The following is a 24,364-nucleotide window of genomic DNA, read 5'->3' as shown; positions in this document are numbered from 1 at the left end:
CTAGAGTCATGTACAGACACTGGAAAATAATAAGGTGCATCTCATGCCAAAGCAGACATTTTAGGGAGATGAGCTGCATTTCAAAGTATTCGGCTTCCTCCTTCTGAACAGGAAGTAAATCAAGGGTGACTAGTTTAAATGGATCTTTCATATCAAATGGAGCTGAACTGTTAGTTTCTACATTGTATTTTGTCATGACTCATCACAAAAATGGTAAAAATCACTTTTGCAAATGAGAAATAGGAAGAAGAGAGAGGTGAAGGTATTTGCACATGCTCCCAAGGCAAGACAGAAACAAGTTTTCAGCACTGTTCCCAATTCACTCTGCTAGAGTGCAGTAATAGGATAATAATTTAATATTGCCAACACAGTCCTTGTTGTTTTTATCGTGTGCCTTTTATTGAGACAGCAAATAAGCTGGAACATGCTGTACTTAGAGCAGGTAGAGCATGCTGTTAAACCCCACCATACACACTGTATTTAATGAATGTAATCAAATGAAGTCTGCAGCTAATTGTATTTTGAAGGGTTGTCCTTGTCCTACACTGATGAAAAGAATTTGTCATGGGCACTGGGGAAAAACTTCTCAAATGGGAATCTCATAAACAGCATCGCTTGCAACTTTAATTTAATAGAGGTTTGGTTTGCTTTGTAATTAAAATCTTATGCAGCAAATTGATACTGAATCCTGAGTCAACTTTTCTGAGATATCTCAGGGCAAAATGTATCCTATTCCTGAGTTGCTCAGATGCTGCTTTAACATTTGCTCATTCCTGACCAAATCTGCCAAAACAATTAGCTCTCTTCTTCAGCTCCTCTTTACTGAATTGCCAATGTTACACCAGCTTGATGTAGGGCATGGGTACCAAGTTCCAGTCCTTCATACTGCCCCTAGCACAGGAATTTCTCTTCAGTGTATTTAATAATGGGCAATGTTACAGATGCTGAGGGACCACACTCTGATCCCTTCACTCCTCAGAGAATTTTTTTAAAATTATTGTCTCTTTATTAATCATTATTAACCTTTCAGTACTCTGGGGACCTCAGCCAAGAATCAGAGCTCTCTGCATGAAGTGAGAGCTTACCAGAGACTCACAGGAGTGCATGTGGTGTGCCTGGGCATGTTCTTCAGTCATATTTCCTTTCATTGCCTGCTTCAAATATCTGCATGATCTCTGATTAGTGACTGTAAACAGAGGTAATGCCTGCTCAGAGTCTGCAGTTTTAAACAGAGAAAAATATGGAGAAGAAAACAGGCAAAGAAGTTTGCTTAAAGTAAGAAGGAGATGCCCAGCCCCTTTTGTGTCACCAGCCATTATCTGGTTCAATTTAATTCTCATTTTAATTCTCAGGGATTAACGTCCCTGCGTTGAACTAGGTACATTTAGGTCTTCAGCCTGAGACCAACATCTCCAGGTTATGTTGGCCCTATGTTTGCAAGCAGCCGGAGTTCCTTTCATAAGCACAGCACAGCACAACATACACAGCTGTTAGCCTGAACTCCTCCCTGTATGCTTTGCGTAAAGCCAGAGAAAGCATTCAGCACTGGGTTGAAGAATAGACCGGGTATATTTACTTGGCATATGCTTTTTCCAGCAAGGATGGCCAGAATTCATTTGATGTTCGAGGCTGTACAGACAGGTATCTTCCATTTAGGAATGGTAGCCGGTCATCTATCACTACATCCACCCAGTCTCCATATTGCCAGAACTGGAAATTAAAAAAAAAAAACAAACACAAAAAACAAAAAAACAAAAAGGAAGAAAGAGAAAAGAATGAACCTCTCTTAAGAGCTAGTATTCATGCCAAGCAACAGCCACTTGAAATAGCACAGGAATTGATCTAAAGCATGAATATGTGCAAGTTTTCTCTCGAACTGTTTCAGGCCAGTGGTCCACATTGTTAAACAATCTACCAAGCAGCTGGATTTCCCAGTGGCAGGAGAAGACGACTAATATAAATAGTCCTGCAATCAGTGGGAGGAAAGATTCAACATGGGAAATATGCTAATATTCTTGGGTGATAGCAAGCATTCAAGATGATAAAGAACAATCACGCAGATGGTTCAGTGAGCCTCACTCCTCAGCTGCACTTGGATTTTCCCCTGCAGTACAGCTCTTGGCCAGAGAGCCTCTGTCAAGATCCAGTCTCTAGATTTTCTTTCCTCTGTGTTTCAATTAAGACTCTGACATGCTGTCACAGACGGGGACAGTGTAGTGACTAAAGACTGTTCTGAGGTGTTATCCATCTCCTTGATAGATGAGGAGGACACAGGAGGTCTCTCCAGCATGTGGACAGAGCAGGTGTTTCTCCAGCTGATCCAGCTGATGAAACCTTTCAAGGGAGAAGAAAGGGAAAGAGATCTGTGGGGATGAACTAAAGGAGCCATTTCCAGAGTCATTAGCAGATTAATGTAGCTTAGCATGAGTCGCAATCATAAGAGGCCAAGCTCTTATTTGCGGTAATGCTAAGGACTCCAGTGGAAGTATGCCAGCAATAGATTTAGTCTAGCATGATTTTATTTCAACAGCTTTGGTCAATGAAAAACCCCAAAATGAGCTGTTCTGTTAGAAAAGCACAAGACCAGATCTGCCCAGCAGCAAAGCAGCTTATAGTCTGCTAAGCCAAAAGCAGGTTTGATCCTACTTACATTTTGCCTCACCCCAGCCTCTCACTTCCTACGTTAGTGGCAGCAGGAGGTGGCAGGGTTGGACTGTCCGAACTTGAGCTCCAGGAGTGGTTTGAGGCTTCTGATTAATTTTGACAGGATGGGGTTTGAGGAAAAGCCTGCCTCTGGCTGTCCTCTGCCCAAAACAGAGATGGGCAAAAGGACAGTCCAAAAGGAGATGTCCTTCTGGTCACCTAATGTGCCCTCCTGTGACCAGTCAACACCTGGCAGCAGGTCTGTGTGGAGAAAAGGTGTGACATCCAGCCACATCTCCCCCTGCTGCTGCATGTGCAAACACAACAGGCAAACAGGAGAACAACACAAAACTGGCTGTGGGGCTTAATCCAGTCCAAATCCGCTAAGCAACATTTTTTCAAAAGCCAAGTTCCTTGCCCATCTTTGGTAGGGAGCTCAAGCTTAGAGGCCTTCTGAAGGCAGCACTGTAATTTTCTTCAGCTCGATAAAGAGAGCTGCTTTGTTCCTGACTTGCAGACTTTCAGATCTCAGTTTTACCTGAGCTGAGAAGGACAGGAAAAGCCACGACAGGGATGAGAAACCTCATGAAAAGTCCTAGGATGCTCTGAGAGTGCAAGAGTGGTACAGTAAAAGCCATTCTCTCCCATATGACTTCAGAGAGGGCCAATGGCCCCAGTTTTTGGATTGAGAGTCTGGCATCATGAAATTTCTTTATAATCTCAGGATTTAAAGTACTGCAGCTGGGAACATGATAGTAAATGAAACAAAGAATCCCTGTATAGGCAGGCTCCAAAGGGGGAAGTTCTTCGCTTCCACATTTGTGGTGAGCCTTTCAAATTAGGACTTGATTTTTCCATGCTTAGAAGAGGAGGAAAAACAAATGGACAGTTGCAAGATGACAACAACACGCCTAGGGTGCTGCTGGTCAGACAGGGAATACTGTGTGGTTATTTGTCTTCCTTTTTTCCTTCCCTTGGCAGGAACCTTAGAGAAATCCAGTTCTGGAATTGGGCAAGGTGAAAATCCCATGCCTTTCAACCACTCTCTTTTGCACGGTGCTAGAAGGCACCTTTAGGGTGTGTCCTGAAACTGGGGTCTTGACCCCTTAGGGCCTTTAAAGATTTCATCAATTTCTTCCTAAGAGCAGAGACACTAATGCACAGGGCAGGACCCCCCTGTTTTGTGTTGATGCACTGTGCCATAACCTCCTGTGGTCCCTGCAGAATATTTCTGGGTTTTTTCCCAGACTGAGCTGCTGCCGCTCAATATCACAATGCATGGCATACCCTGCCTCACAGGCATCAGAGCTTCTGTGGCAGAGAAAGTGATTCCTATATAAACATGCGACTAACTTAATTCCTGGTGAAATAATGTCATTGTAATTATTCCCTAGATAAAAACGTCACCCATCTTAACTGCAGCTGATGAAGTATAACTCTTGCAGCCCAACAGCCGATGTTGTGTAGGAAGGCTGGAGCAGCCCTTTGTATTCCTGAGAGGCAACGTGCTCCAGATCCAAAAAGGTGAAAAGTGATAAGCTAAATTTTTTATATTAGCATGTGATATGCCTTGTTTGCGATTCTTCACTGAACTGAGCACTGGTGGCTTAGCCTGTGGATGGCAGTAAAATATCTTTGATGGAATAACTGAAAGGCATTGCTGAGAAGCATTTCCATTCAGAGTAGCTTTCTCAGGGGTCTATTGTTCAAGGAAAGCCAAAAACAGTTGCATTGATTTGCAGATGAGATGATAGGGGAAACATTTTCAAATACTGTAAGGTATTTATACCGCTTAAGATTTAAGGATTTCTCCTAACTAATTTTTTTAAAGCTCTCATGAAAGACAATCTAGCTTGCATCCTTTTAGTGTGTTTTAAGCAGACTGGTGTCCCTTCAGCTGGTTTATCTCATACAGTGCACCTCTGCATGCTGGAAATGGGCCAAGACAGAAACATCTGGTATTCTGAGGAACAAAGGAACAGTGTAAAATTTAGACTGCCTGAAAGATAATCCTCCTGGTGCTGCTCCATGAGAGCTCTAGGGGGTCAAAGAAGTCTCACTGTCAGAGCTCTCTGCTTGGTACTGAACTGTGTATAACAAACAGATTTGTGAAAAAAGAGGGATGATGAATGGCCGAGTATATACTGATTGCCTCTACATCCAGTTTAGCTTCTGGAGCTTAATGGGACTGCAAGTGCTTCTAGTCCCACAAGGTACTTGGTCAACTCACAAGCAAGCAGGGCCTGCCAGTTACAATCCCAATCACCCTTCTGGGAGATTCAGAGAATTTCAAGAGTTGGTAGAAAATGAGATTTACTAAAAAGCCTTGCTCCTCTCTCTGAAACAAATCTCTTTGCAAACTATCAAAAGCCTGTTCCTCTGATCTGTCTCCAAGGGTTTGTAATTTCAAGCTGTTTTCATGAGCTGAAAGGGCAAGGTGAAGTATATGGGGAAACAGAAAACCAGTCCAAACAGATAAAGAACACAGGTGTGCTGACAGTCATAACGAACTGTCCAAATCAAAGCAGACACCAGAATGACATCTAAAACATGTATGTACACAAGTCTATCTGAACAGCTGGTATCTGTACCTCTGGCGTCATAGCTTTCAGAAAAGGGCTTCAAATTCCCTGAAGTGTGATTGCACCACCTGGAACACAAGGAATTGTTAGAAAATTTGGGATTTTCTGCAAAATTCTGAACTGGGAATTAGTCCTGAAGAATCAAACCATCAAAGGATGTCAAGGTCTGGGTCTGCAATTTGGATCCCTATATAATCCAACCAGCCAAACCTGAACAGTACCAATACAGCAGCAAATACATACCCGGAAATGAAAAATCCCAGCATAACCATCCTGGAATCCTTGGTCCTTCGGTAAAACATTTTCCAAAAATTGCTTCTGCAGTGTCAGGGAGCCCACGGCAGCCAGCAGCCAGCAGTCACCTCAAGGGAGGGAAGAATCCCGTGCATTTAGTCAGTTGCTCATTGTTTGGGACCATAACTTTAGGAGAGTGGACTTCAACATCTAAGACCCAGCTTGTTAAAAGAAACCAACATCCTTCTGTCTCCCTTTCATCCCCAAAAATGCTGGACCACTACCCAGTATTCACCATCAATGTCCTTGGGGAACCCTGATGCCACCACCCAGCCATCCCTTTCTACTTTCATTTTTCTCCTATCTTTTGCAGTCATGTTGAGAATTGAAGTCTAGAACATTGTTTAGGACATCTTCAAGCCTCTCGGGGGGTGTGTGTGTGTGTGTGTGTGTGAGAAATAGGAAGACATTTCTGTATGGGAGCAGAGGTGCTCCCAAAGACACACATGGTTATGGGCCAGGAGAAAAAGATGGAGCCGATACAGGGTGCAGACACATTTCTGGGTAAGTATGAGAGAAGATGGACAGAAATATCCACAGGAAAGAAAACACTGAGAGTCAGATGAAGACATTAGGATGAAAAGAAAATTCAATCCTACACTGGAGCTGTGCCTACTTACCCCACAACTGTGGTTGTACTTGAAGCATCTACCTGATCTCAGTCGGACCTCCCTTTCTATGCTTGTTCATATATACATAGAGGGCAGGTGCTGTATGTAAGTAACAGAGATTACAGCTGTTGCATCTGGGAATCCTGTTAGCAATAAATTGTGCGTGGACTTGTGTGAATCTGGACTGACCTGCACTAATTGTTTACTGCAACTACCATGGTCCATGTCTTCCCACCAAGCACTCAGAACATAGCAAAGCAATCACAGGTTATTGCTTTGTGCCAATCTTTTCCAAAACAGGAATATGACCTTACCTATTTCTCCTTGCATGATATCAAATCTGCTAACTCCATCCATGATCAAATAAGGATTTCTCTGAAGTTCCTGGAAGTGCAAAGTGCAGTGTGAGTACCCAGCCTTTACCAGCAGTGTGTTCCTGTCCCTTGCTTGCCTAGCTTTTCCACAGCTGACTACCATTTCTCTTGAGCCCTGATGTTTTGTTGTCTGCCACCAACAAACCAGAGGAGATACTCACACATCCCTTCTTTAGTCCGCTCAGCTATTCCTAGGAAAGGGGACTTGTGACTGGGTGCTCACTGAGTTTTCATTTGGTTTTCTCTAATGCTACCAACACCTTTCAGAGAGAGCTTTGAGCCTAGCTGCAAAATCATGCAGTTACAGTAAGGCAGAGTCACAGAGGTTTCCAAGCAAAGTGGAGCAGGGTCTGTACTTCAGCTCAGCACTGGGTCTGGGAATGGTTTACTCTCTGAGACTTTTGTGTTTCCATGCAGGACTAACACAGATCAGCCTGGGCTACTTTTTGTTACTCTGGTGAGGAAGCTATAGAAAGATCTTAATCTCTGGTTCAAAATCCCATAGGCCTGGCTGACATATTTAATTCAGGCAGAATTCTCCTTGCATTCCTTGAGAGTCTTGCTTGGGCAGTGAAGGGGGAAATGCTTCAGAGCTTAGCTTTGCACACAGAAATGTGAACCATTCTCCCACATGCATCTGCTACTGGTCTGGGGTATCTGAGCTCTCAGGTAGGAATGGCCCGAGCATTCCCTGTCAGCAACCTTTGGCACACCCCAACTGAGTAAGGCTCTGTTTTGAAAGAGCTTTCAGCCTTGAATAGGAAAGTTACCATGCACCTAAGAAAATGAAGAGATAAAAGAGAGAAAAAATGTCTGAGTAAGAAAAATAATACAGCATAATAATGCCCTGGCATTTCTTCTCCCCAATTGATTTGACATGCAGCACAAAAACGAGACCAGCGCACAACATGACTCACACGGTTGCATGAACTCGGCATTAGCAAATGCTGTCAGTTTTCTGAAATGGCTTCATGGTGATCAAACCCCTCTAAGAAGTTTTCCGGTCAGGAGAAGATGCAAAAGCAACGTCGCTGCTCCAGGCTGGCAGACAGATCATGGTCTCACAGCATGGCTGACACTGGGGAAAGCAGTCTGGGCAAGCATCTTCCTCAACAGATGCTTTCATGCAGCCATCCACACCTAACACCTATCCCAGGACTTCAAGGATTTGTGATAAGAGATTTACCCATAGCACAGGAGCAGGCCTAAGAAGCGGTGGTCACCAGCAGCAGTGGTTGGTCATCGTACAGGGAAGCAGGAGTGCTCAGTCCTTCTTCCTTCACTGCTATATCTGTCCCATCTTTATGTTCTCCCTGCTTCTATTTCCCTGACAGCAGTTTGCCTCCCATCTGTGTCTTTGTCTGTGTCTGACTTGCCAATAGTCATCCCAGAAAACCAACAGCATAAAGGAATGGGTATTTTTGTTCCCCATCTTTTCTGAGGCTGTTGAAGTCCTAGTCACCCCAGGCAGGGTGGCTGGGGTCTAATGGATGTGCTACAGTGCAGAGCTGCCATGGGGGTAACCACCATATAGAAACACGAGCCTGAAACTAATAGGAAGGCAGCTGCATCTGATGAGATTCCCAAGGAAAGGGCTGATGCTCTGCTCTGTGTTGGGATGATAAATCTCTTAAATCTACTGTGGATCCTGATAGCCTGTTATGGAGACCGGCTGAAAAGTCAGCCCATTAGATGCCTCAGCAGATACCTTATTGTCCACAAAGCTGTTTGACTCCCCAGTAAGCAAACGGGGATGAGTTGAGTCATTAAGGAGGTTTGCTGAGAGAAACCAGCCATTTTGTCTAACAAAAGCTGAACGCAAACCCTCTTCCTGTCATCCCCACCCACAATACACTAAACTCTGCTTTCAGTGGGGTGTGTAACTCACAGACTTTGGAGGCAATAACAGGAAAGAAACACAGAGTGCTTGACTAGCCATGGAAAAGGGGCTGCTCAGCAGCTGTCCCTCTGCAGAAACCATAGGGCAAATGCAAGGTGAATTCCCACTAAACTGACACCACTGCTGCTGGCTGAAATGGCAGCAGTCCTCCTCATTGCATGCACTGTGGTTAGAAATGGCAGGGTAGGTTTTAACAAGAGGTTTGTGATTCTCAGTGTAGCCACCTCTCTGCAGGCTTGAGAGAAAGAGGCAGCATGGGCAATCTTCAAAAGGATGCACTGCACAGAGCACAGGCTCTTTGTGGAGCATTAGGTGTCAACCAAGGAGGGGCACGGGACAAACAGAAGCTGAAGCAAAGGCAGGAGGGGGCAGTTGAAGGGAATTGCAAGATCAGATACTCAGAAGAGCTCTGGAAGAGTGCAGCCTCTGAAGTCAATGGTGGAATGGCTGTTCCCTTGAAGGATGCTATGTGGAGCCTGAACTGAACGCAGAGGGTTTCTGAAAGAGCTTACAGTGGACATAATTGTGATGGGTGCAGTGCTTTGGAAATCTGGGCCTTCTCAACCAGAGGTGAGGGAGGCAAGGAAGTCTTCAATTAGCTCTTCTTCCTTCAAAGGTAAGAATACAGCAGTCATAAACCACCAGAAACTATCATCTATTATTGCAAAACATGGCTAAGCACAGTTACCACTAAACAAAATGTGCAAGCCTCACTATTCACTAGGGCTCAAATTGCATGACAAATAGAGAAAACAGATTTAACTGCCTGTCCAGAAGCAGTGCCCTGTTTCACAAAGAAATGATGATGAAGTTTTGTGGCATCTTCCCCAAGACTTTTCAGTTTTAGCTGGAGGGGGGAAGAAGAGGGAGCTCAAGGAGGCACGTGGTCTCTTCTCAGAGTATCTGAGTCCAGCAGTGAAGGCAACCATATGGGCTGCAAGTCAAGTGCTCTGCCTGAGCTCATCCCCCCAGGACAAAGCTCTCATCACACATTTTCCCTGGCCCACTGAAGACTTCATTATGTATTCAGAATAAAAGAGAAGTTCAAGTTCAAACCAGTTCATCCTCTAGAGAATGGTCTTATCACACAAGTACTGTTTATCCAAAGGGCAAGATGGAGAATTAATTTGAGAGGTGGAAGGACAGCACCCTGTACATGCATTTGTTTCTAAATTTCTTTTTATAATTGCTTGAAATTTTGAAGGAAGAACAAGTCTCCAGACAAAGCTGTAGGCAAGTAGTGTAGATGTAGGCCACATGCAGACATACAAAGGACACAGTCAGACATTTTTGTGGAAAATCAGAAGCCTGAGGTAGGATTTCATAGGCAGCATAAGCCAATCTGACTGCAGGCCGTTGCTCAGTATGGGTGTCTGGACATGGACACTTTCCCATAGACTTCTCCACTGGCTCAGCATGATCCTGAGCGCAGGCACGAGGCCACCAAGGGTTTAGAGGCAGGAGATGATTCTTTGCAGAGGCACCACCTGATCACTTCACCTTAACCCTACAGTAAAATCCCAGCCCCGCTTCTGTTCCTGCCATAGCACATTTTTCCCTTCAGCTGCACTTTGTGTTGCTACCCCCTCCTCCATCTTCACCTTCCTGACATGTCCTGCCATCGTGAGCCATGGTGCTCCCTGTTCAACACACACTAAGAAAAATAAAAAGGTATTGATTGAAAGCCAAACTGTTCTCAGCTGGACAAATCTTAATTCACTGCTGTGCCTGTAATAGTGTTGCTTTGAATTAAGAAGCAAACATGATATTGCAGTTCCCTGGGCCGAGGACACTGCCTAGCAGTGCACTGAGGAGGGGTCAGGCACACCATTGTCACACATCTAACCACAGGAAACCTCACAGAATACCTAACACAGAAATAAATCAGCTGGAGTAATGAAGGAGGGCAGAACAATGGATAAACTGCGCTTGGTCACACCAAAGGTCTGCCTGTTGAATTGACTTGTCTCCGACAGCTTGGAGAGGGAGAGGATAACCGAGCAAGCCGAAACTAATGCTCCACCCACATACATCCTTCTACTCTCCATCACTTGGGGGCTAAAGGACTTCCCAGGCTGGAGGGTCTATCCACAGTTTCGTGTTTATTAGAGCTTCAGGGAATTGTGAATCTGCTTCCTTGAATCTGCCTAATCTTTATTTTTTTTTAACTCATATTCTGCTTTTCTTCTACATTCTCTTAGACAAGGAAAAACCAGCCTAATCTCAAGGGGTTTACTTGCACCAGCAGAACTCAATTCCCGCTTTACAGTAGAATAGCTCAATTCCTAATTGCCTGTTTTCAATATAAATGCCTGAGTTGCTTAAAAACCTCTGCTCTGCTCCAGCTCTCTCTCACAATAGAGGAATGAGGTTCTCAGACTCTGCACAGGTGGGGAGGCCACAAATGTGAGAGCAAAGTCCTGTTAGAGGGCAGACTGGTGTGCAATAACCAGCAGCAACAGAAACCAGCTCAGATTTTACCTGCAATCTATTTGCTTTGTGTGGTTTAGCGCTAAAAAACAATGATAATTGCAAACAAAGGAGGTAAATACAAAAGAGGTAAACAATGCAGCTAATCCTGCCTACCCAAGCCTTTGAGAGGCAGTTTCCTTAGAGGTCTTGAAACCTCCCACTTGGACCATACAGTACAGGCTGAAGTTTACAAGGTGGCACAGTGTTACCAACTAATCCCCTGTGGCCACCAGAGTCATATAATCCTGCTAACTGACTCTCCAGCCTGAGAAAAAGGGAAGCAGGTGAGTCAATAGACCACCATAGGAGCACTGATTTCCCCTCAACCGGGGGTGTGTTCATTCCTCCCCCAACAACCAGCCCTTTCCAAAAGCAACAGAGCCCAGAGATACTATGCAAATAAGCCCTCTTCATCTAAAGCCTGTGCAGAAAGACAGACGTAATAAATGTTGACGCACTGCAGCTTCCTCGGCCCAGAGATATGAACTCTGAAGTCGAGGTCAGATGCAATCAGCTGAGTAGGCAAGGGCTGAGACAACGGCAGCCTGGAAATTCTGCTTCTGTTCAATTATACTGATTGCACACGCACATTCAAAAATAAAATGAATTGGTTTTGCTTTTCATCTGGGAGAAATACTGAACAGGATCCAAGGGCCTTGTGGCCCCTGGGAAATACTGAAGCTGTGAACTCTGCAACGAGCAGCTGGCAAGTGGCTTTGGCTCATGCCAGAGAACAGCCCCGTGGTGACAGCCCTGCAGGTAGCGCAGGACAGCACTATCCCTCATTGCCACACATTTCTCATAACTTGCTTTATTTAAGCAGTTTATGTGACAATCCACATTTCTTTTTCCTTTTTTTTTTTTTTTTCTCTTGGTAGATTTTTCTTCATTTGTCCTCTGTACTATTAGAGCTAAGTTTTTGGGTTAACTTTAAACTATTGTCTGATTTCTTGCCTGAATAAAATCTGTCTTTTTCTCCCCTCTAGCCACAAACAGGCCAAGGCTGATGCAGTAGAAACTCCTGCTGAGATTATTTCTCTGGAAAGATCCTAACTTAAAAAAACAAATTTAAAGGGTCCATTTTGGTTTATTCAGTTCCTGGGTTCAAAATTCCTTCATGTTGATGTTAATTCCTGGAAATTTCTGGGAATCAAGTAAAATGCCAATAAAGAAATAATCATCAAAAGTAGTGCAGAATCATGATAGGTACTCTGTTCCTGGAAGAAGGTTACATTTGCTTTGGGAAGGGAAAGAGGAAGGGAGGGGAAATGTGATCAAGCCCCTTTGCAAAATTACTGAATCAAATGACAAATCACTTTTCCCAGCACACAAACATTGGCTCAAAGTGTATAATTTTCCCCAATGCTTTTTAGATGCTAAGTGCAGTAGCACAGTTCTCTGAGTCTCTGCTAAGGGGACAAGGTGTATCCCTTGCTCAAGTTCACACTAAAGCAGTCTCTTCCTGTGACTTCTGTCCAAGGATTTCTTTTACTCCCTACTCTTCCCTTGCCCTGACACTAGACACAAGACAAATACCCAGGGAGTCCGTGCCCTGAATCTACAAACAGACTGTGATGATGCAGAGGAAACCCACGTCAGCTATTTCAGTCCTTTCACTATGTACCTTCCCTACAAGTCATATCAGACGCACTCAGGAATTGCTCTCGTGCTGATCCTCAGACCTCCCTTGGCTACCCTGCAGCTTTTCCCTCTCTTCTGGCTGCCCCACACGTCACAGTCTATGTTAAACACGGGAGTGACCCTCCTATGCCAGCTCTTGCTCAGCAATCCCTCACTCTGTAACGGAGCTACAGGGTCCCCAAGAGACAAAGGATGAGCAGTGCAGGAGCAGTAGTCTGTGACCTTGAAGACCCTTCAGAAAAATCTTCAGCAACTTCACCCTCTTGCCCCTCTTAGCGTTTTTTTTAAAGCATAAGCAACTGAAAATCTGAGACTATCCTTAACGTTTATAATGAGCACCATATTGAGCACAACAGTGGGCTAGCCCTGGTGCAGGGCCAAGGCATTGCTGCATACCTGGTAATCTCTCTCCCCTCACACATACATGTCTGAAAATATAACCAATGTAAGAAAAAGTAGAGCATGCTATATTCAGCACCACCACGATTCACATCATCCGGATTGTCCTAATTCTGTTTCTTTTGCATCTGTATAGTATTACACATTATGATCAGAACAGAGTGAAATCTTTAGCCTAAACATTAGTTGATTCAAAACACATATTCAGCAACAGCAAATTATTTCATAACTTCCTCTGTTCCGCTCAATTGCTTGTGTGAAGGAAAAGCACCAAACAATGAAAAAATCTGTTCTGAACATTTTTATAAGCGTATCTCAGGTTTTTTAAATCTGACATAACTCTTCAAGGAGAATTTCCCTTTGACAGATATTTAGGAAAGCGCAGCTATAGAAAATACTTTGTTCAGTCTAAAATAGAACTTCTCCATTTCTCAAATCTGTGTGTGAACCAAAAGCCAGTTAATTGCAGAGCTCCTGCTGTAACTGGCACAACCAGCCCCACCTCTAGTAATGCTTGAAGTACCACATGAGAAATCTCTGTTACAAATTGCACACATTTCAATGGATTTAAACTGAGGGCCTGTGGATGAAAACACAGCCTGGAGCCATCCCCATCTGATGGCAAACTGCAACTACTGCAGAGTTAGGAAAAGTGACGTTTCAAATGTTGTCTTGGTGCACCTAACCACCTCCCCCTGCAGGGACTCCCATATTAAATCAGCTCACTTTACAAGTCAAAATAAGTTGTTTCTGACTGTCACCACTGACGATTGCTGTCTAAGAATCAAGCTGTTTTCTTTCTACTTTATCCATTATCCCCAGATATGAAGTCTCCAAACTCCGAAAATAATTGGCAATTCTCTTGACAATGCACAAGGTAAAATAGAAGCAGCATGTTGTTCAACTGCTCAACTGGATCTGGAACAATGACAGCAGTTATAATTGCTATTACCACTTAAATAACCAGACATTATACAACTCAGAAAATGGAGGCCAAGAGATTATTAGGACCAAGATGCCAGTTTTGTCACAGGTACATTTCCAGCCAAATTTTTTTAATGTGGGAGGGAGATAATGGTGGAGGCTGAGAAAAATACAGACATAGGTTAAATTGGCCATGCTCTGTCAGCAGGATGCAATGACGCTCATTCTCTGGGAGATGTATTCAGGTAGGAAACAGTCTCCCTTGGGAAAATAATAGGTCTCTCTTTGTTGAGTAGTTTGGGTAACTTAAACACCTGGGATTGTGTATCCTTACAGTTAGACTGCAATGACCTAAGAGCAAAGAGTTTATGAACATTTCTGCACAGGTGAAAAGTGCACAACTGGAAAACTTCAGGAATGGAGCAGTTTGACTCCTAACACTGCAGCCTTCCTTCTTCTTCCCCAGGGACCCACTCTCAGAGGCACTGAGATATCCTTTCAGGACATTTGAAATGCAAATACAGTTTTATTTACTTCCTGACTCTTGGCTCAAAACTTCTGTATCTCTATAAATTAAAAGCAACCGCTGCTATTTAGCTTCTTCTGCCCCTGCTTCATTCTGTCAGGAGACAGAGACCAAATTTTGATGTCACTGTGACACAGGTTAGGTATTGTGGTGACATTTGGGAACTTCTGTTTGGGGTCCCCAGGCAGTTGACACCATTGCCCTTTATCTTGCATCTTGTCTAGCAGGACAAAGCCTGGCTAGTTGGGAAACAGCTACAGGTAGAAATTTTGGTCAAACAGAGGAAAAAAAACCCCAGCAAAATGGATCCTTTTTCAGCACTGACATCCTTGGTTTCTGTTCCAGACAAGTCAGTTGAATCAGCAGTCTCAGCTTTTGTCCCTTGAATACATTGTAGAAGAGCAACTGGTGATGCTGCCTTAACCTCTATAATAGGAGAAAAGGCTTTTCAATGTTCTTGTTGTGAACCCTGGGACATGAGCATATGATTCAATTTTTTGGAGGAGAGGTCTGGCAGAGCCAATGACTTTTCATCCTACTCCTTCCTGAAAAATCTCTGGAAAATTGTTGGAAACAATTGGTTTCAGTCAATTTGTTGGGGTGATGCCAGAAACTCTGTAGTGATTGCTGAAAAATATCTTCTAAAGGGAAGTGCTGGGAAGGACCTCTGCACATTTTTGAAAACAATTCCATTAAAACTTTAATCAGCTTAATCTTCATGGATTCAGCAAAATGGAAGGTGATTCTCCAGTATCTGCCTCACCTGCCAAACTTCAAGCACCAGCAGCAGGTTCTGCTTTTGGCAAGGTACATCAGTCCGTCTGCACATGAAATAACTGTCAGGATATTCAAGTAGGATAGATGTTCATCCCACACTGTAGTGCCTCAAAACTAGTGGTATTAGGGTTTTTAAGTCAGTTTGTATGCTTTTGAAATCCTATACTTCTGCTCCCAAATGGCAAAAACACCACGGTAGTTAGTACTTAACAGAACTGTATCATAACATTTTATTCCAGTTTATTCATCTTTAAAATGTCCCTGAGAGTTCTTCCTAAAATCCATGGTTGTCTTTTGTGAGTCTAATGCTCAGTTATCATATCTTTGTCTTTCTCAGTCTGGGAATGGTGGCAACTAACTCCTCTCCTTTGCATTTTTTAGTTGCTCTTCTACTATACCCTTATTTCAAGAGAGATTATTCCCACCTGTTACAAACCTGTAAGCAGAGTGCTGATGTAAAAAACACAGCACCAGCTGCATTCTCACTGGACCCAGATTTGAAGAAAGGCTGCCTGAGGAGAAGCCCAGATGTTCAGTCAGCAGTAAGGATCTGCTTCTGCGGAGGAGAATGATCCCTTCATAGCAGCTCCACAGAGACACCCAGACATCTGCACCCAGCCACTGCTGCTGCTGTGCCAAGGCCACCGTGCTGCCAAGCTCCACCATACCCTCATTCCCTGCTTGCATCTGTCATCCACATAAATCTTTTCTAGTTGTCTTGTCCTGTCTCTACAGTCTCACAGTTACTGTCTCTACACCCTGAGGGTTTGCTTTTAGGGAGATGAACTGGTTTGCTTCAGCCCAGGGAAGCCAAAGGCCCCAGGCACTAGTGGTGGGCTCAGCAAAACCCAGCAGAAGGGCAACATGTGGCAAATACAGTAGCTGTACCAGCAGCAAATGGTACACAGCAGTGCTACATGGTGCAGTCTGACCATGGAAAGATTCCCTAAACTAGGTCCTAGGATACAAGAGCTGAGTATGTGATTCTACCTCCCAGTTTAAACATCCATATGCCATATGAACTGCCTATTAAACTGCAACTGTGAATCAGCAGACAACATACTTCATCTCATGCCTTGTCCCAATTACTTTAAAATAGGTATTTCTTTCAGGTTTGCACAAAGTCCTCTAGAAGCAGATCAAAGTGGGAACACTAGTTCTAGTCAGGTTCAGAGGTAGAAACAAACTTCCTACAAAAATGTACTCAATGGAATCATTAACGTTACAGAGGTTATCGTCCCTCCACACATCCCAGAGCAAGGATCCCTCCTTGCAGTGTTGCTCTTCCAGTGTCCCCCTTGGGGTCTTCTTCCCTGCTTAGCACAGATCTCCTTCCCCAAGGTAAAGGCCACCAGTGCCCCCATTCAGCAGCAGGGCTATGAAACACCCCAAATGGTGTAACTCACAGTTGGCCTCTTCCATTGTATTCGCCGCAGCTTATCCTCTGGGAGCAGGTTGGGACCAATGGAGCTGACATGAGCAGGGAAGGTGGCATCCTCAAAAAGCACTCCTTGGCTCAGACACAAGCTTCTCAGGTGGTTAAAGTCCTGATTATTAAATTTCTTGAGTTTCTGGAGGCTTCCTGTTGCCCCTGTTTGCCAGCCCTGCTCCAATGTCAGAGCAGAGTCGGGGGTGAACATTGTGCCCCTTTCCTGTGATGGAGAGACGTGGACCGCCATTAGTTTCCCAATCTGAAGTGGTGCCTTAGGAGTGTGTGGGAAAGAAAACACCTCCACTCACACCCCCCCACCACCACCACCCCCAAGAGGACTGTGGAGCAGCAGCTTGCAAAGCTGAGGGCATTCACAGTGACAAAATCCTTATTAGCTGGAAATGCCTGGGGAAAGAGTAGTTGTCAAATCCCAACTGGTTTATCTTAAACCAGTGCTGTCACTGCTACAAATTCAATTTTGAGTCTTCCCTGAGGACAGAGAGCAAAGCTGTTAGTGAGCCACTGTGTTAGCACTGAGGTACATCTGTAACATAAGCGAGCATAGGGGATGGAGCAGGAGCTGCAGACACAGGGCGGGAGGGAGGTGGTGTGAGCAGGGAGGTTGCTCAGAGGTACCCAAGACTCTTCTGGACATGAATCACACCTGTGCCCAGGGCATTTTTTGAGTTATTTCATTTCTAGAAGTGAGAGCTTGGCAGTCACTCCCTGTGAGACCTAGAGGCAGAGACTTGACTTTCCTTGGGATCTGCTCCAAAGACCCCAAACAGATTAGGGGGTGGCTTCCTACCAGTTTACACAGATACTCCACCAGACTCCCTAAAGCTTCAGTGCTGCAATGGGAACAAGCTGCAACATCCAGACCTGGATCCCACCTGCACTACTTGCTCATATGAGCGTGCATCAAGGTCTGGGATTTTTGGACTCAGTAGTTCATTTGGAGGCCAGTGTTTAAACAGATCTGAATTGTAGATTCATATTTAAACTGGGCAGTCACCACATGGCATCTTGTAGATATATTTCAGACTGGGGCATGTTCAAACCCCTCTTTGTTAGGAAAAAAAAAAAAAAAAGGAAACAGGCCTGCAGGCCTGCTAATACATCTGCTGGCTCAACTAGGGAATGAAGCATAAGATAAAATATCCCCTTGTGGACTTTGTCCCCTTTACAGTCATCAAAGAGCACAGCAGGACTCTTGCCATCAAAGATCTACTCCAAAGAGAGACAGTGCATCATCCATGGAGACACCGGACAGCGGAGTGAGAAGGCTTTTGGGACATGAGACGGAGAAGGGCACAGGAAAGCGAAAAACTTGCATGTTTGGATGAGCAGTGGCACCAGAGATTTAAGAGCAATTTGTTCTGTCTAACCAGAGTAGGAGCTTTCAGGTACACTCTCCAGAGCTGCGTGGATGTACAGACACACACGAGCGTACCTCTCCTGGGGATCTTTCTTCTGCTAAAAGGCTCTGTTGTGGATTTCAGAGCTCAGAGAAGTAGCAGGAAGGTTGTGTGGCCTGCCTTGACTCCTGGTTCCTCCAGATCTTTTGTCATGCAGAATTACATGTTGCTAGATCAAAATGTAACTCAAGGTCCATGCTAATTTTCACCCTTCATTCACACTTGCCCACACAAACCCAATATTTTAACTGTCCTGAGCTGTAATTCCACTTTTGCCCCTTTCCTTATGAAAAGAGAAGCCCCACGTGAAGTCCTGTATAGCAGACTTTTAAGGGCAAGAAGGATCACTGTGATCACCTTCTCTGGCTTCTTGCATGACAGATGCCACTGCACTTGATGCAGCAATTCCTGCCCCTAGTTTCTGGCTTCCACTTAAAATGTACCTTCTCATAAAACAGCACTGGAAAATCTACTACAAGCCCTGGGCAAGCCCCTCCTACAGTTAATTAACTTCACAGTGCTAATTTCTAGCCTGAAGTCACTTAGTTTCACTTTCAAGCCACTGGATGCTATAGTGCTTTTTTTAAATTTATTTTTTATTTTTAGTAGATGAAAGGGCTTTTTCCTACCAAACACACTTATCTGTAGATCTGATATATTCCTGGTGCGGTACAAAGAGAGCAGATGGCTCCAGTAAGAGCAAAGCCTCAGATTTTTATTTTGAATCATTCACACATGTGAAAAACACAGGCCAGTCACACTGAATGTGTGATACAGCCCCCCGCCCCAAACACATTTACTTAGTGTCATCACCTTTCTCAGTGCTTCAAGTCATTTGGCCTTCTGGCATTTGTAACAACAGCTTAGAAAAAATAAGGATTTTTGCATCTCATTGTTTTAATTAAAAGACCCACAAAAAAAAATCAGATGGAATTCAGAAATCACCCTCAGCCAACAAGAAGAGGAAACATTCCCCTTGGGCTTGCATTTTTTAATACAATGGAAATAAATCTCATGTAATGTACCATAACACGACAAGGGAATGGCTTCTTCTTAACAAATACTCATTTGAAATTGTGCCCAGGCCCTATGCATGCTAAGATCTATTTCTTGCAACAGTGTTCTAGCAAAACTGATTACTAATTCTCGAACTCGAATTAAAACTAACAGAGCTTGAAGGCTGGGTCTGACATGCGTTCCCTCTCTTCTGACAGAGAACAAGAGTTTTTAGCATGTGTGTGTGTGTGTGTGTGTGTTTAATTGTGTTGTTTAACATATCCGGAATAAATTAGCAACCAGACTGAAGAAAATAATACACTTAACTACTTTTCCCTTGTAGGAATAACTTCATCAGCATTGTGTCTGGGGGCATACATGCACAGATACCTGAGCTCTGTGCCTCTGCGCAGGCAGGCCATGGGATCATGCACACCTCGCTAGCAGTGTGCTCTCTGCACCGGCATGCCCTGCCAGTCACCTCTTTTGAAGCCACATCCTGAACCCTGGCCACAGCTCTCTCCCGCTTGGCTCTCATGGGTGCATCAGCAACAGCAAAGAACACAACAGCTTTTAAAGCAAAATACTGCCTGCCTGGTTGGAGAGATTCTTACTGTTACTGAACTCCGGGGCAGAAAGACTTTAAAGAGGACAAAGTTATAATGCAGTGGGTCTCTGAGGTGTTGCCCTTGGACTGCTCCCTGCCAAGTGACACGGGGAGAGAGGGAGGGATTTCAAACACTCAGAAGAGCTGGTTCAGACATACTGTGAAACACTGAAGAAAAACAAGAGTCTGACTCTCAACTAAGGAAGGAAATTATTATTCAGAAGGGGTTAAACATACATTTACTTAGTCCTGGGATCTCTTCCAACACATTTACTTACCTGAAATGGAGAAAGAAATCACACTCAACTTTGCATCTACTGCTCTTCTTTGGTCCCTCTTCCTTCTCAGCAGAGAGCAATCCTTCTTCTTGCTGTCTGTCTCAGAGAGAGAGTCGGATGACAAAGGGTGAGAGAGGGAAGGGGAACACTGGAAAAGCTACAGAGAGAAGGAGAAAAGTATATCAGGTGCGACAGCTGGAAGACGTGGGGTGGAAAGGGGAGCCTCTGAGGATATCAGAGGAAAAGGGTTAGTGATCTCCACAGAAACAAACCTGGGAACCCCAAGCATCCACCATATTCTGCATTAAAAAGCTTAAAAGCCAGTGGCAAAGGGTGTGTCTCGTCTCCCTCCAGCACTCATTCATGAAAGATGTCAAGCAACTGTTATAATCAGGTGCTCAATGGTGGCAAATGATACTGACAGCTAATTACACTTTGCATAAAGATTTATGTCAGAGTACAAGCATAATTTCCTTCAGTGGCTCCTGATATTTTTCACTGAGTAGAAAGTGGAAATAGGCAATTAGAAACATGCATCTACTTCATAGATGAACTATCCACCTTCTCCTCTCCACCAATTTTCTCAACACATTTCCACTACATGTTGGCTCAGCTGGGTTTCTGTACTTCAGGAAGAGCAGCTGAATTTTCTCAAACACTATAAAGAATACCAGAAAAGCCAAAAAGCCAGCAGCCTTTCTTCCCCCGTTTCCTCTCAAACACTCCAAACTATCAATGTACACTTCATCTTACCCATAATATTCAGCATATGCTGCAGTAATGTAAGCACTCTTTCCCTCTAAGACCCTGTCATTCATGTATTTGGAGTACTGTAAAAACTTCAGGGAGTCAGTTCCAGAATTGTCTTATAATGAAGGAAAGTGTGAGTTTATTAGCTCTCCTTGCATTCAGAGAAAAAACAAATGAGAGAGTGCTGCTTTTCACCAGCTAGCCTGCAAACTTCAGAGACAGAGCAGAGACGTGAACTTGGGCATCATAAACCCCAGGTGTTCAACAGCTCCTTGTACATACAATGTGTGAAAGCTTTGAGTACTTTAGAAAATCAAAACCAAAGCCAGACACTTCAGCGACCCTCCAGGAGATTACTTTCCCAGTGGCATCTTACATGACCTTCTGCTCCAAACAGTCTGTGAAATACTCCCTTCCAGCTATTTATTAAGTCAATTTTCTCCTTGCTTTGCATCCATAGCATAGGACAGCTCTAGATACCTTTTTTTCTACCTCATTTAACAGCAGCCTACAGTAACTACAGAGTCCTCCTCATCTTAGGATCTCCACTCCCACTTGATCCAATTACTTCTGACAACTTACCGTTTTACTATGAGGCTCTTTCTAGGACAGCAAATTCATCTTTTCGTTCCCTCCAGGTAACATTAAGGACAGGGACTCTAATTTATTCTGTCTCTCCAAGACAAGTCCCTCTCAATGTGTCTGTGGTACTTTTCTAGCACTATTACTTGTATTTCACCTGCTTCATCCTGTACTAAGTAAAACAGCAAAGTGATGTTTTACCTGCAGTGCCTCTGGTGTAACTCTCCAGCTAACACCAACAGACTGTCAGATAGGCTGGCACTGTCCCCGTTCTCCTTTAGTGGGCAGATTTTGCCACGCCTTAAGTAAACATAACCAAGTTGAAGTCAAGTTCAAGGCCAAAAGCAAGCCGTCTGGCTTGGGCGTAATAGTTTCATACAGATACCACACCATGGAGATAAATATATAAATATATATATATATATACACTTCCATCAGCCATCCACAATGAATTGTCTATCAACCTATGTCAGTTAATAGTATCCCCGGACTGAACTGTGGCTTCAGTCACGGTTATTCATATAAGAAAGCAGGAACTGTCTGCATGTCCCACACTTTCACACTATCTGTTTTCCTCCTTGCATCAACAGGAAATGCAGCAATAATCCTGGATCCAGGCACAGACTGGCAGGACTCACCACGAAACAGGTTATCAGCTCTGTGTGTCATTCTTTCTGCAGCAGTAAAAGCAAGCAGATTCTTTTAAGCCAACGCCTATTAGCATTTACGCTGGGCTCTTACTAAAATTCCACATCAGTTCACTCACTAGGGTATTTCATTTCCTCCAGAAGTAAGAGTTATCCATATATTTAGGAGACATAGGGGATGCCCTCTGTTATCCTAAAGCCCAAAGCCAAAGAATGAAAGAGCATCTAGCAGAAATACGGGAAGGAGGAGGTTATTTCTTTTTTGGAAGGCCAAACTGAGATAACTTTAGGCCCAAAACTCAAGGAACGGGAACAGCACGTTCTCAGGATCACACTCTCTGGCAGCAATCCTAAGTGTATTCCTATAGCCTGTAAATGTGCTTTTGAAAATAAAAGGCCCTTGGTGTCCTGGTGGACAGCAAGCTGAACAAGAGCCAACAATGCACCCTTTTAATACAGCAAACCACCCAGATCCTTCCCCTTTGCACAGCGCTTTCAAGACTGTATCTGCAGTACTATGTCCAGTCCTGGGCTGCCCAGTGTAAGCTGGTCACTGAAAGTGCAGCAAGTCTAGCAGAAACTCACCAGGATGGTCAGGGGGCTGGAGTACATGGCATGAGAGAAGAGGCAGAGAGAGCTTGTCTGCTCAGCCAGAAGGAGGAGACCTAATTGGAGTCTCCCACTATCCAAAAGGCAGTTACAGAGAAAGTGGAGCCAGACTCTTCCTGAAGGTGCACAGCACACAGGCAGAGGCAACAGGCATAAGCAGCAGCAAGAGAAATTACATATGGTTGTAGAGAAAAAAAAAAAGTCCTCAGGGTGGTTCAGCCCAGGAACAGGTGCCCAGGGAGACTGGAGCATCTCCACCCTTGGAGACATTCAGCTGGACAAGGCCATAAGCAACACCACCTAACTTGGAAGTCAACCCTGCTGTGAGCTGGAGTAGAACTCAAAGACCTCCTGGGGTATTTCCTCAGGGAACTATCCCTCTGCTTCACTGTTTCTGGAGCTGCAGCTCATGCGGCAGCATCCAGGCTAGCTTCAGGCTGGCTGGGCCGCATGCAAGTGGGACATGGCAGTCGCAGCGCGGGAGTCCACAGTGATTGCAAAGGTCACCTGAAGACCTGCATAGTGCACTTAAAGCACCATGTTAAGGCCCCAATGCTGTCAATACCCAAGCTAGCACATGGAAAACCAGCTCAGGTTATGGCTGCATGCACACAGCAGGTTAGGTACTTAGCCCAAGAAAGTACCCTCTCTTTTTCAAGCTACCACAGTTTATTCATCAAAAGAAAAGTTACTCTGCAGTGAATGTTCATGCAGTTTAGCTTGGGGATTAATAGAAGAATTTACCAATGCATAATTCTTTCCTTAGCTGAAGTAACAAAATCACCTGGGCTCAGAAATTTCTTCAGAACAAGACTGTCTACTTGGACTGCAGTCTCTTTGAGGTGGGATGCTAGCAGTTCCCATAGTGGCTAGTCCCTAGGAGCTGGGGAGATGAGAACATAAAAGTGCTCATGAAAAAGACAGTTCAGCTTCTTCATCAGTGTTTAGTTTAGTTCTGTGGGTATAAAAGCTGTGTACTGCATCCTGTCTACTCACATTTTAGGGCTTTCATTTCCTTGTGAGATCTCAACATTTAGCAAACTCTAATAGGAAATGCATCCATGTAAATTAGAGCAAAACCTGCCCCAGAGAGTAAAACAGGTGCAGTTTTCCTTTAAGAGTCGTTTTCCACAACCACTACATAAATAAAAGCTGATTGCACCAGAAGCAGGGAGCGAAGATTTCCTTCATTGCAGGAAAGGAGCTCTGGGGTGATAAATGCCAGTGCTGCTAGCTCATCTGACAGCACGCGTGCTGTTAATCGCCTCCTCTCTGGGGAAACGGCAGGTATATTCCCCTCCAGGTATGGTGATTCATTGTCTGGAACTGATATCTCTGCTTAAATGGTGGATTAACATGATTTAAGAAATATTCATTGCAAAGTTGATTAGAGAGCACCATCACCAACCTGGCAGGAGATTTCAGTTATTGCAGCATGACACCATTTTGAGATTGTCAGCTTTTCTGCAGAAGGCTGTATTGATGTGTCCATTTTCACAGTGGCTCTAGAGAAGGAAACCCAGAAGGCTGAAGGATTTATATGTGGTAATGAGCCTTTAGTTTATTTGCTCTCCTAAGTATTTGTGGAATCCTGCAAGGAAAAAAAAAAAAAAAAGCAGCATCTGACTGAAAAGCACAGGGCTATGCACTGGGAGAGCAGGATGTTTTCTCCTAGTGGCACCCTGTGAGATTGTGGCAGATGCAGCATGGCCAGACTTGAGGTTTGCTTTTGCAGAGCAGGGACATTAATCCACCTCAAGGTAGCTGTGCAGTTTAATGCACTCATGAGTAAAAGATGCTGAGGGATGACTGGAAACTCAAAACTGCTTCTCCGCTGTCAGCTACCACCTCAGGGTTGTTTAAAAGTACAAATAAAGGAGTGGCCCTACGCTTAGGACCAAC

At 44.2% G+C, this 24,364-nt stretch overlaps 1 protein-coding gene across 1 annotated transcript in view; it reads right to left on the bottom strand.

Moving 5' to 3' along the window:
• CAPN13 (calpain 13) overlaps positions 1–16,783 on the bottom strand; it is a 42,339-nt gene extending 25,556 nt beyond the window's left edge. Inside the window, exons 1-4 of the mRNA XM_074926497.1 lie at positions 16,550–16,783; positions 6,445–6,514; positions 5,469–5,587; positions 1,577–1,710 (exon numbers count right to left, since the gene is read on the bottom strand). Coding sequence (XP_074782598.1) covers positions 1,577–1,710; positions 5,469–5,587; positions 6,445–6,514; positions 16,550–16,783 — 557 coding nt within the window. The remainder of the gene's footprint in view (positions 1–1,576; positions 1,711–5,468; positions 5,588–6,444; positions 6,515–16,549) is intronic.
• Between the last annotated feature and the right edge of the window lie 7,581 nt (positions 16,784–24,364).

The sequence above is a fragment of the Athene noctua genome, chromosome 1, assembly GCF_965140245.1.
Source record: "Athene noctua chromosome 1, bAthNoc1.hap1.1, whole genome shotgun sequence".
NCBI classification, from domain to species: Eukaryota; Metazoa; Chordata; class Aves; order Strigiformes; family Strigidae; genus Athene; species Athene noctua.
The sequence above is the reverse complement of the archived record's forward strand: the minus strand, read 5'-3'. Positions and strand labels throughout refer to the sequence as shown.